This window comes from Protopterus annectens, chromosome 3.part1, assembly GCF_019279795.1.
Source record: "Protopterus annectens isolate FY-2018-M chromosome 3.part1, PAN1.0, whole genome shotgun sequence".
Taxonomy (NCBI): Eukaryota; Metazoa; Chordata; order Ceratodontiformes; family Protopteridae; genus Protopterus; species Protopterus annectens.
Genome location: NC_056732.1, coordinates 1,788,931,206 through 1,788,944,589, shown reverse-complemented (window position 1 = coordinate 1,788,944,589; position 13,384 = coordinate 1,788,931,206). Strand labels below are relative to the sequence as shown.

The 13,384-nt window shown below is 42.5% G+C and overlaps 1 protein-coding gene across 1 annotated transcript in view; it reads right to left on the bottom strand.

Moving 5' to 3' along the window:
• Window positions 1-10,342: 10,342 nt before the first annotated feature.
• Window positions 10,343-13,384, bottom strand: part of LOC122798675 (zinc-binding protein A33-like) — a 397,012-nt gene continuing 393,970 nt past the window's right edge. The window contains exon 6 of the mRNA XM_044067767.1: window positions 10,343-11,723. Within this exon, the coding sequence (XP_043923702.1) occupies window positions 11,182-11,723 (542 nt within the window). The 3' untranslated portion in view covers window positions 10,343-11,181. The remainder of the gene's footprint in view (window positions 11,724-13,384) is intronic.

The following is a 13,384-nucleotide window of genomic DNA, read 5'->3' as shown; positions in this document are numbered from 1 at the left end:
TTGCACATATGGCTTGTAGAAGGTCAGCCATAAAAGGATGCTTGTACATACAATCCTCAGATCTTCTCTGGCACCATTCGGAATGTTTGAATCATACTTTGGTCTGCTACTTTTTTTCTATTTGTTGCTTCCAGCTTCCAGATAAGTGCCTTATTGGGGTTTAATTGTTTATTGCTACTGTCTTTTTTGTTTAGTTCATGTCATGCAGGAAAGGCAAGTGTAAGTGTGGAAGGCAAATTCCACATAAGGACAGCCACGATCTTTGTCTGTTTTGTCTAAGCACTAATCACTACCACTGCTCCTGTGCTATTTGTCAGGCCTTTGTCCCTAAAACCTTACAAAGCCATCGTTTGACTTTGAGCAGATACTTAGAGAACCAATGTTTGAAAAGATTAACTAAAGACATTATAGAGGGTTCTGTGGCTCCTTCAGCTTCTCCTTTGAAGATGAATGTCAGTAAGACTAGGCCTGAATCCTCTTCTGCTGCATCTCTTTTCACTGATGTACCCCATGAGGTTAGTGGAAACCTAGAGGTATGTTTGGAGGGTGGGTCTGGTTCTTTGGTTGGTATAATTTTGGAGCCCATTAGACAATCTGATCTAGGCACATCCTCAGAAGCAGTGCAGGTGTCCCTTTTAAAACAGACAAGGGGAACCACAGCTTGTTGTACTGGAAGGGTCCAGAGACATACCCCACACTCTACTTAGGGAAGAAGTCCTGGTATTAGTCATTGAAGGTGGGCCTACATTGGGTCCTTCTATTTGTCATCAAGCAGAGGTGTATGTTAATAAAAAAACAGAAAACAAAGCATCTTCCAACCCCTACTTCACCTCAGTTTGACTGGGATACTTATTCACAGGGATTGATTGAGTCTTTAGTGGCTCTTCAGCCACCAACTTCTGTTTCTGTTCCCTCTTTTACTTCTTCCCCTGTTAGGAGTGTTAGGGAACAGGAGTTCTCAGAGGATGAGTCTTCATCTGATGAGGAGTCCTTGGCATACTCATCTCTAATGACATGCCCTTTAGAATATGCTTCCCCACTGGAGGAATCAAGTGGTGCAGATTCTCCAGTGGAAGTGATTTATTTTGGGGATACTATTAATAAGATGAGAGAATTCTTTAAAATGGACTGCTGTCAGGTCTCCGAGGTGCAAAAAAGATATTATGACCTTTTACAAATGGAATCTTGTTCTCCTTCTGCTGTGCCGCATGTATTACCAGCATTTTTGGATGCTTTCTTTTCTGCTTCTAAGACCCCAGATTCACAGACTCCTGCACCTAAAAGGCCTGACAGATTTTATAAAGTGGCTGATGATTGCAGATTCCTTTACAAATGTCCTACAGCTGATTCAGCTGTGGTATCCATCACCTCTGACAAATCCTCTATGTTATTATCATCTTCTAAGCTTCTTCCTTCAGATAAAGAGTAAGGGAATGAAAACACTTGGGAAGAAGGGTGTCAGCGAAACACACTTGATAAAGCCTGGTAATACCAGGCGAAAGCGCTTGTGGTGTTGATTTTGTCTATTAAACACGTTGTCTTTGGATTATTCCTGGTTTTGTTTTTTAACCTTATTGACGGTTTTGGTCAGCTGGAGTATTCAGCAGCGAAATTTTGCACTTTATTTTTAGTGGCTGGACAGTGTTTATTCTGGGGAAGGTACCTTCTGCATCTTGCTACTTGGGAAGAATGTTTACACTTCTGCCACTTTGGATTTTTGAGCCATAAACTATCAAACGCAAATGTCTAGGCATTCCTTGGCTCTTCTTTCTCAGGCCTCTCAAGCCCTTTCAGATCTTCCAGATTCTGACAATAAAAATCAGGATGGCTAGACACTCAGTCAAATGTAGTTATGATGCAGCAGAAGCATCACCTAGATCTGCTGATTTTGGTTCTATCCTTAGAAGGTATTCTTGGTTGAGGCATCAACTGCTGTGAGATGACATCAAAGCAAAAGTGATGGATGCTCCTCTGGATAACAATGCTCTGTTTGGTACTGTAGTTGCAGATATATTTACATATTTACAAGAAAAGAACTTCAGGACTTGAAACACATTTTTGTGTCATCTGTCCATAAACTCCACAGAAAATTTCCTTCCAAAATCTCTTTTATTAGAAAACAGACATGTCTATCTTCTTCTTCCCCCTTCTTTCAAAACTAATAAAAATGTTAGAAGGCCATCTCAGCCTAAGACTACTTATCCAGGTCCCACTTCTCAGCAGACCTTTCCAGATAGGACTGGTGGTCTGCAACTTCCAACTATTTCCAAATCTTACTCTTTTTTCTCTTCATTTAACCCTCTGTTTTCCAGCTTCAGCAAGTATAACTCAGGATTCCTGGGTTCTCTCTATTATCCAACATGGATATTTCATGACTTGGAAAAACCTTTCTCCTTTCAGGGCATTCCTCAACCTCCTCCAAATCAGTTAGATTTGTTTCTACAAATTCTAAAATAATTAGTTGTTCATGGTACAATTCAACCTGTCCCTCCAGACCAAAGGGGAAGGAGGTTTATTCAAAAATGATTTTTGTGCCCAGAAAGGACAGTCCTTTGAGGCCCACTCTGGACCTTTCCTATTTAAATACTATTCTAAAAGTTCCAACTTTTCACATGCTGTCTTTACAGTCTTTGTTTCCTTTAATTCCTCTTCAGGCATACATGGCATCTCTGGACATCAAGGATGCCTACCTTCACATTCCTATCCATCCTCTTTACAGGAAAATGTTATGTTTCTCTATGGCTTCCTTGCACTTTCAGTTCTCTACCTTGCCCTTTGGTCTGTTTTCTGCCCCAAGGGTATTTACAAAATATTTGGCCCCTATTATTGGTTATTGCAGCGTTAGACGTATTCAGGTATATCCATACCTGGATGATCTCCTTTTTTCTGGCTCCTCTTCCAGAACAGGTAGTTCAAAATCTGCAGTTTGCCATCTCTCTTCTACAAAGTTTGGGGTTCACAATACATTTCAAAACATAATTTCTTTCCCCTTCTCAGAATCACATTTTCCTAGGGTGCAGGCTAAGAACAGATGTCATGATAGCTTTTCTTCCACCTGAAATGATTCTATCTCTCACTTCCTCCTTCCGCAGTCAGCTGTCTCTTCCATCTCTAGCTGTCAAGGAGTTTCTCAGACTATTGGGGTTATGGTATCCACAATACCTACTGCCACTGGAAAACTTCACATGAGGAAGTTTCAGTGGCATCTGAAGTCTGTTTATATGCAGCATGTCCATCTTCTGGAGCTTGTATTTCCTCTTCTCCCATGCCTCAAATTAGAGCTTCTTTGGTGGATTCATCATTTTTCTCTGAATCCAGGCCTTCCTCTTCATCAGATTCAACAAATTCAAGAGTTCTTCACAGACACCTCAGACACAGGTTGGGGGAAACTTTTGCATCAAAGTAGGTGCAGGGTCTCTGGTCTCCATCTCAAAGGAAGGCACATATCAATATCAAGGAAATAAGGGCTCCCATGCTGGATCTACAGGCTTTCCATCCTCTGTTTCATCCAGGACTTCTGAAAGTGTTTATGGACAACACCACAGTCCTTTGGTATGTAAACAAGAATGGAGGGACAAAGTCATATCTCCATTGCAGGTTGGCCCTGATGGCTTAGAACTTGGCAGTTCAGTACAAGGTGACTCTTCAAATAGTTTATACTTCATCCACTCAAAATGCTGTGGTAGACACTCTAAGCAAGTCCATGACTCAATCCCATGAATAGATGCTTCACATGGATGTGTTTCTAGACTTGGTCCATCAGTGGGGTACTCCTCTAGTGGATCTTTTTGCCTCCCCTTTGAAGAGATGACAACATCTTTCTTGTGCCAGAGTCCCAGATTATGTGGTTTGGAAGGTGGACACCTTGTCTTTCTCATGGAAGGGGATGTTTCTTTATGCATCCCCTCATTCCTCTCATTCAAAAAGTTCTGCTCAAGATTCATCAGGACAAATGAAAAATCTTGCTGGCGACTCCCTTTTGGCCAAGACAGCATTGGTTCCCTCTTCTACATTTAGCCAAGGGCAATCATGCCAAGTTATCTCAAAGTGTGGACCTTTTCACTCAGGAAAAGGGATCCCTACTTCATCCACATCCATCAACTTTACATCTTACTCTGTGAGTGATGAACGTTTGACTCCTTTCAGACACCTTTTTTTCTGAGGATGTGCTTAGAGTACTGCAGGAGGTCAGAAAACTAAATGCTAGAAGATCTTACTTATCTAAATAAAAAGATTTTCTATCTGGTGTCTTTCACATAATTTGGATCAATTCTCTGTGGATATCCCTGTTGTTGTTTCCTACTTGTGTGAGTTACTTAAGAGTGGTTTGGCTTATTCCTCAGTGAAAGTTCACTTGTCAGCCATTTCTGTTTGTCTGCCATTGATTTCTCCTTTAGCTTCTAGACTGCAAGTAAAATGTTTTCTCAAAGGCGTCCATCACAATAATCCTAGAAAACCAGTTCCACCTCTTTGGGTTTTGAATTATGTTTTAGATAAGCTAACTGTTGCCCCCTATTGAACCTGCAGCTTCACCTTCTTTAAAGTTTTTTACCTGGAATACTGTTCTTTTACTAGTTTTAACCTCTGCTAGGAGGGTTTCTGAGATTCAAGCTTTGATGGTTTTCCATCTTTTCTTGTTCTTCATAAGGATTGAGTCTCTTTGTGTACTAATCCTTCTTTTATGCCTAAGGTGGTTAATGAGTTGTCTCTTAATCAATCCATTCAATTACCCACTTTCTTCCCTTCTCCGCAATCCTCCAGTGAGAGGATCTTACACACCTTGGATGTGCGTAGTCCACTCAGGTCTTATTTGGATAAAACTAAGGCTATCAGGAAATTTGATCACTTTTTTGTTTCCTTTCATCCCGGGGCTCTGGGTTTGCCTGCTTCCAAGCAGACTTTTTCCTATTGGAATTCTAAGACTATTTTGTTTTGTTATGTGTTTCATAGTAAGACTCTCCCTACTCCTGTAAAGCCTCACTCTTCTAGTTCTGTGGCATCCTCTGGATACTAACACCAATTTGGAAGCTGCCGCTTGGTCTTCTGTTTTTACTTTCACCAAGCATTACAAGCTGTATAGTATTTCTAAATCTAGAGCTGGATTTCATAGAGCCATTCTTCATGGTAGAAAGTTCCTCTGTTCCCCCCACTTCCCAGGTTTCCTCCATAGCTTTGGTACTCTCCTATATGTGAAGAATACTGCAACATTAGAATAGAAGGACATAGAATAGTTGTGTAAAATTTTAACATAATCTAAGATGTTCTTCTCTTCTATGTTGCAGTATTCTATCCCTTCTTCCTTCCTCCTATACCTTGCTCTTTCCTTGGATGGCAGACTATTTTCCTTTTTCCTTACACTGCTGTTCCTCCCATGGCATTTTAGTTCATAGGTTCATAGGTTGATACTAGGCTATCTGCCCTAGGGCATTTATAAGCCTAGCCAGAGTGTGTTTGGCTTTCGCCACCCATTTTAAATTAATTTTGCTATGCCCTTTTTCAAGGTTAGTATACTGTGCCTCTGTCTAACAGTGACACATAAGTGATACCCGGGGTAAACCTACAATCTCTCATTAACTCATCAAGATTCCTCTTGAAGAGAGTCAATGAGGGACTCTGCCTAACCTGGACTGGGATTTTATTCCAGAGTGAAGGGAGCCTCTGGGTTATGAATCTGTCCCTCCAGCATGTCCTATTTATTTCAGTGCTGAGGTTCAAGTCTCTCGTGTGCGTAGCTCGATGGGATTTGGATTTTCTGAGGTGCAGTATGTCCATTAATTCCAGGTTGGACAAGGCTTTATACATCAGGCACAGATCACCTCTGAGCAGGCGGTATTCCACTGAGTAGAGCTGGAGTTTCTTTAACGGGCAGCATATGGCATCTGTTTGAGCTCTTTGATCCTCTTGGTGAGGTACTTTTGGGGTATTTCCAGTTGCTGCAGGTGTCTGGTAAGGTTCATCCCAAAAGGGGCATTGTACTCAATTATGGGCCTGATGAGGGATGAGTAAAGAGGCACGATGACCTCCCCTGATCTAGATGTGAATCCCTTCATGATTAGGTGGGCTATATAAAATGTTTTTCTAACCACTTTGGCCACGTGGTTGTCAAATGAGAGATTGCTATCAACTTGGGTCCCCAGTTCCCTAATCACTTCTTCTGTACTTAATGGATTACCACCTATGTGGTAATTTGTGGGAACTTTGTTTTTGCCAAAGGGGATGACTATACACTTTTTGGTGTTTAGCCTGAGGCCATGGCTCTGGCACCAGTTGTCTGTTTCTATGAGGCCATTTTGGAGGATGCTTGTGTCAGCTGGAGAGTCGATTATGGTGCCCAGTTTGCAGTCATCTGCGAACTTGGTCAGCCACAGTCCTTCCATGTTGGCCTGTACCTCTGAGAAATATATACCGAACAAGAGAGGTCCCAGGACTGAGCCTTGTGGGACGCCACTTGTAACTGGTTTGGAGTCTGAAATGGCTCCAGCAATTCTAACTATGTGGGTTCTGTCCTTGAGCCAATTTGCAACCCATCTAGTGACATAGGGGTTTATATTTAAGCTGGTGAGCTTATCTATAATGCCTGAGTAGGGTATTGTATCAAAGGCTTTTGCGAGGTCCAGGTAGGCTGTGTGGACCACCTTCCCCTCGTCAATGGCCTTGGTGACTGTTTCAAAGAAATCAACCAGGTTTAAGAGGCAGGATCTGCCCTTAACAAAGCCGAACTGGGTAGGATCCAGTGTCTGTAGGTCCCCAATATCTTTATTTATGAGGTCCATGATGATCCTTTGCATAGCTTTGCAGACCAAGCTAGTCAGGCTTATGGGGAGATAGTTTCCAGGATCTGTTGAGGCATCACTTTTGTGGAGAGGGACCACTGTTGATGTACGCCACTCTTTGGGTACATATCCTGTAGTAAGGCTGAGATTGAACAGTAGTTTGATTTTTGGGTTTAGCTCTTCTTGGAGTTCATGTAGGACACAGCCTGGGACACTGTCTGGTCCCATTGATGCTGTGTTTTTTGCTTTAGAGAGGGCGGCTCTTACCTGAGCATCTGAGATGTCAGGGGGGGAGAAGCACTCTGCTGGGATAGATATTTGCCCTTTTGGTGGGGAGGGAGTGGGGGGAGTTTGCGCTGAACCTGTCAGCTAGGATGTTGGCAATGTCTGTGGGATCGGTGTATTTTTTGTCATTTTGGACTAATTCTGAGCATATCTGGGAATTCCCACCCAGGTTCCTAACATAACTAAAGAAAGCCTTGTGATTATCCTTAGTGTCCTGTGCAATTTTTCTCTCGAAGCTGGCCTTAGACGATTTTATGAGTGCCCATAGTTTTTTCCTAATACTGATCAGAGATGCCTTCCCTTTTTGGGATTTTGCTCTGTCATGTAGTAGCTTCCTACTTCTATTGTATAGTTTGTTTATGGCTGGGGTCCACCAGGCAGGACACCTAACTTTGGAGGATTGGGTCTTGGTTTTATTTGGGATTGCATGATCCATGCATTCCTGAAGGTGTTCATAGAATGCATTTATAAAGGATTCTGTGGTCTGGGCCATGGATTCCACCTTGGTTTTGAGGAGTGTGAAATTTGCTTTAGAGAAGTTTTTCACTGTGGTTTTCTCGGCGGGGTGGGAGGGGGTCGGGATGTGAATATCCAGTGAGATTAGTTTATGGTCTGATCTTACCAGTGAGGGATAAACTTCTGGTCTGGAGCATAGAGTCCCCATGTTGGTGATGATCAGGTCCAGTATGTTTTCCCCTCTTGTGGGAGTGGTAACAAGTTGTTCCATAGCATTTGAGTTTATAAATTCTAGGAGCCTTTGGGCTAGGGTGTTGGAGCTAGAGTAATGCTCCCAGTCTATGTTTGGGTAGTTGAAGTCGCCCAATATAGTGGTGTTTGGAGAGACCTTCATATTTTCCAGTGTTCTCAGGAAGGCCGAGTGGGGTTCCTGGGTTTGGGAGAGTGGTCTGTAGCAGGCTATAAACTGGAAGTCAGTTTTACCCACTGTTAGTTGCACATGGATAGTCTCTGATGCTTCGTGCTGTGCCACCAACCTGGAGGTGTGGGCATCTTTGACGAATATTGATACTCCCCCTCCTTTTGTGGTTCAGTCCAAGTTTTGGGGCCGAAAAGCATGGTATGAGGTATAACCTGGTAGTGCTGGGTTGCTCTTGGAAGCCTTGAACCAAGTTTCAGTTACTGCACAGATATTAATGTTCTCCATGCTAAGGACAGTTTTGAGTGCGTGCATCTTGAGGTTTAGACTTCTGGTGTTGAGTAGCATTACTCTTAGTTTCTTATCCCTCGTGATACCTATGGAGGTGGGTTTGTCTTTTGAGCCTTGCCTAAAAAAGGCACTATGGGGGTAGCACGAGCCTTTCTGAGGATTGTACATGCGGATGTCCTTTTATGGCTGATATTCAACAACCCATATGTGTGATGTCAAATGTACTTGTAGTAGCTGAAAGCTGCTGTATGCTGGCCAGACATTGGGTCACTTGTTGTGGAGTATGCCCATATGTAAAAAATACTACACCCTAAAAGAGAAGGACATCTAAGGTTATGGCAATATTTTACACTATTCTTTCAGGCTGTGGGTCAGTGAGGCTGTGCATGTAGTGTTCAGGCTATGGGTCAGTGAGGCTGTGCATGCAGTGCTCAGGCTGTGGGTCAGTGAGGCTGTGCATGCAGTGTTCAGGCTGTGAGTCAGTGAGGCTGTGTATGCAGTGTTCAGGCTGTGGGTCGGTGAGGCTGTGCATGCAGTGTTCAGGCTGTGAGTCAGTGAGGCTGTGCATGCAGTGTTCAGGCTGTGGGTTAGTGAGGCTGTGCATGCAGTGTTTAGGCTGTGAGTCAGTGAGGCTGTGCATGCAGTGTTCAGACTGTAGGTCAGTGAGGCTGTGCATACAGTGTTCAGGCTGTGGGTCAGTGAGGCTGTGCATGCAGTGTTCAGGCTGTGGGTCAGTGAGGCTGTGCATGCAGTGATCAGGCTGTGGGTCATTTAGGCTGTGCATGTAGTGTTCAGGTTGTGCATCAGTGAGGCTGTGCATTCAGTGTTCAGGCTGTGGTCAGTGAGGCTGTGCATGCAGTGTTCAGGCTATGGGTCAGTGAGGATGTGCATGCAGTGTTCAGGCTGTAGGTCAGTGTGGATGTGCATGCAGTGTTCAGGCTGTGGGTCAGTTAGGCTGTGGATGCAGTGTTCAGGCTGTGGACCAGTGAGGCTGTGCATGCAGTGTTCAGGCTGTGGGTCAGTGAGGCTGTGCATGCAGTGTTCAGGCTATGGGTCATTGAGGCTGTGCATGCAGTGTTCAGGCTGTGAGTCAGTGAGGCTGTGTATTGGGTGTTCAGGCTGTGGGTCAGTGAAGCTGTGCATGCAGTGTTCAGGCTGTGGGTCAGTGAGGCTGTGCATGCAATGTTCAGGCTGTGAGTCAGTAAGGCTGTGTATGCAGTACTCAGGCTGTAGGTCAGTGAGGCTGTGCATGCAGTGTTCAGACTGTGGGACAGTGAGGCTATGCATGCAGTGTTCAGGCTATGGGTCAGTGAGGCTGTGCATGCAGTGATCAGGCTTTGGGTCAGTGAGGCTGTGCATGCAGTGTTCAGGCTGTGGGTCAGTGAGACTGTGCATGCAGTGTTCAGGGTGTGGGTCAGCGAGGCTGTACATGCAGTGTTCAGGCTGTAGGTCAGTGAGGCTGTGCATGCAATGTTCAAGCTGTGAGGCAGTGAGGCTGTGCGTGCAGTGTTCAGGCGGTGGGTCAGTTAGGCTGTGCATGTAGTGTTCAGGTTGTGCATCAGTGAGGCTGTGGATTCAGTGTTCAGGCTGTGGGTCAGTGAGGCTGTGCATGCAGTGTTCAGGCTATGGGTCAGTGAGGCTGTGCATGCAGTGTTTAGGCTGTGGGTCAGTGAGACTGTGCATGCAGTGTTCAGGCTGTGGGTCAGTGAGGCTGTACATGCAGTGTTCAGGCTGTAGGTCAGTGAGGCTGTGCATGCAATGTTCAAGCTGTGGGGCAGTGAGGCTGTGCATCCAGTGTTCAGGCTGTAGGTCAGTGAGGCTGTGCTTGCGATGTTCAGGCTGTGGGTCAGTGAGGCTGTGCATGCAATGTTCAGGCTGTGGGTCAGTGAGGCTGTGCATGCAGTGCTCAGGCTGTGGGTCAGTGAGGCTGTGCATGCAGTGTTCAGGCTGTGGGTCAGTGAGACTGTGTATGCAGTGTTCAGGCTGTCGGTCAGTGAGGCTGTGCATGCAGTATTCAGACTGTGGGTCAGTAAGACTGTTCAAACTGGCTAGAGCTACTTGTTCATTCACTACCAGTCTTAAGCACCATGTTATTTAAAGCATTTTAGATTAGAAAAAATGCCACAGAATTGTAATCCTTTATTTTTGTTTGGCACTTTATTTGTAAGATACAGCAATTAATGAAGTTCCAGATAATCAAAACGTAGTTAACAGAAGTTATAAGACATTCTTCTTAAGCTGAATAAGCAAGCATAATATTTTGCAACAAAACATTTAGTAAATAGTTCATTAAGCAGGGGTTTATAGCTTTTCATCAAATGTAAAAGTCTAGAATGTTTCAGAAAATTCAGAGCAAACACTAACTGATATCTAGGTAAAGTACTGCAGTTTCACCTTTCCCAAGCAGCCAAGAAGTACTGTGTAAAAATTTGTGACTGCATATGCCCTGGCAATCAATTTTTACTTCCTTTCTTATTATGCACATCATGTAAATGTTCTCATATAAGTTTAACCATGGTGCTTTTCCCAGACAAATGGCTCCAAAAGCAGACAGTACCTATTTATGATTTATGTAAGTGCCATGACTTTGACCATATGACTTTTTGGCAGGAATATTCTCCCTTTGCAGTGATGCATATAATGCTTAGACTTTTACTTTGAGGGAATGCAATTTTCTGTTAGGAGTCATGGAAAAATTTTGCTTCAGCACCCCTCTCCCCCCAGGAGTAAATAATAGAATTAATTAATTTCATGCAGCTATTTAGTTATCCCTTAACATCCTTCACTTTTAAATATACTTCTACTGTGTACATGGCATCATTATAGCAGTTCTGAAATAGGTATGTTTTTATTTTGTTTTACAGTGACTCAAATGTATTTTATAGACATTTGGATAAATCAGTAATTTCCTTGACAATGTTAACAATTTACCAATGTTAACATATGTGCAAATCATCATTACAGTTTTAGGTGAAATAGGTTTAATGGTTCTGAACTGTTACCAATCCAAAAATAAGGGTAAAGTCTCTCTGTGAAAGTATCAGTAAAGGTGTATATGTGGGACATGTTACTTGCATTGTAAAATGACACCTGACCTCCCTCATAGTCCAGGTACACTCCAATCTTTTGTGATTTCACACTTGGATCAAGAAGCAGGCCTGGGAAATTCAGATGCCCGTACATCTCGGTCCATGGCTTTATTACCCAGTATCCATGTAGTGGCTGTAGTCCAGGTATCATCTTCCTGTTGTTGGACTCGTTGATAACACCTAAATAGCAGTCAGGCAAGCACCCCACCTCCACTTCCCAGTAATGCCTTCCTGATGTGAAGCCCTGTGATGCCAGCATACAGGGACATGAATCATAATTTCTAGGATTGTGAAAGAGTTTTAGTTTAAAAATACTGTGGTCCACATCATCAAACTTCACACTGGTAAGGTCCTTAGACAGAGTGAGCGAAGGATTTGCTGTGTTAGGGTCCAAGGTCAGATAAGACAGGCCTGTGAAAAGAAAACAGTTCATGATACAGGTTTTGTCTAGATGGAAAGGACGAAGTTCACAAACGCCACAAATAGTACACATTAGTACAGCAGAAGTACATTTTGTAATACAAATTAAAATATCTTTGCTCAATTATGCCCTAATAATGCTCTACTCCCTCAGGTCTAGCAGGGCACAGAACATAAATCCAATTTTAATTAGTTGTGATCCATGAGGATTAATGGCATCGAACTGTGAGATAATTATCGCAGAAATAAATATAACAATGTTTTCTAGTAAACTAACCAGTTACTGTTAACTACATTAATATTTCAACTTGAAAACCATCTATATCATGGAAACACAATGTCAGAAATTACTTAGAACAACCAACTCTAGACCAGATGATCTGTCTTGGATTTTCACTTAACTGTCAGAGTCAAGGACTAAATCTCAGTGTGGGGGTACAGCAAATATTTAGCTGTGGTGGCATCAGCGGTTGGCACAGGCTTTGTCTCTTTACTTTCTTTTCTACACAACCACTTGCTGATAGACCAATATAAACAAGAGCATCTCAAATAGCAGACTCACAGTCATACCTGGGCTTACAGATGGGAGAGAAGACCCATACCCAATGTCAGCACAGCAGTATGATTGTACCTGCATGGTGATGTCGGGTAATCTTTGAGAGGTTACTCTGGTACTGTTAGCTGTCACCTAACTGTACAGAGATATATCTATCCCTAACTACTTTTAAGTAGGGTTCACTTTGGGAGTTTGAAGTGACCCCAGAATAGTGTACATTATTTATGCACATGTATCTGAGTGTGAACATGCATGTGTTTGTTGTGATCACCAGTAGTACACTGTGGTGAACCGAGGACAAAAGTATTAACTAAGATATATGTAAATAAGACATAAACTCAAACCCAACAAGGGCAAAAACTGTCTAACAAAAAAACAAAAAAAACACCAAAAACGGACTTGAAACTCCACTTTTATGGCGATAAACCACACTTTAATGTCGATAAAACAACAAAAGTTCTTCCAATAACTAAGCGCTTTCGCCAGACCCAGTTGGCTTCATCAGAGTTAATGAGAGTTAGAAAACACACCTTTAAATATATTATGTTGTGAATCTTTTAACCAATCAACTTTGTTTAAAAATAATTATCATTCATATCAATGATTACTGTTGTCATTCCTTCGATGCATCCCCTCCCCAATCAAATATATCAAGCTATAAAAAAGATAAACACTCCAACTGATCCTTAAAAATATTTCCAACTAAAATTCAATTTGTTAAAAATGTATGAAATTTCTTTGCTGTTTAAATACTTTAAACATATTTAAATGTATGCTCTTTCTTGATTTCCCCATTTCTCTGCTTTATACAATTTTTCATAAAATGTCCAAAATGTCTTCAAAATTTAAACAGATCTATGGTTATTTGTCTTGTCAGTAGGCTTCCTAAGTTTTGCAACAGCCCTTTCTACTTTCTGTTGCCTAAGTTGTTGTGCTAAAAATGTTTTGTGCTCTAGAGTTATTACCAAAAAACAGTTGCTCAACAGCAACCTTTCTAAACTCATGCATATTATTCAAATACTATCCCTTTCACACTCTGCAGTTGGGCCTTTTCTTGTTCTGTGAGATTCCTCTTATTCTGCAATGTTTCAGCCTT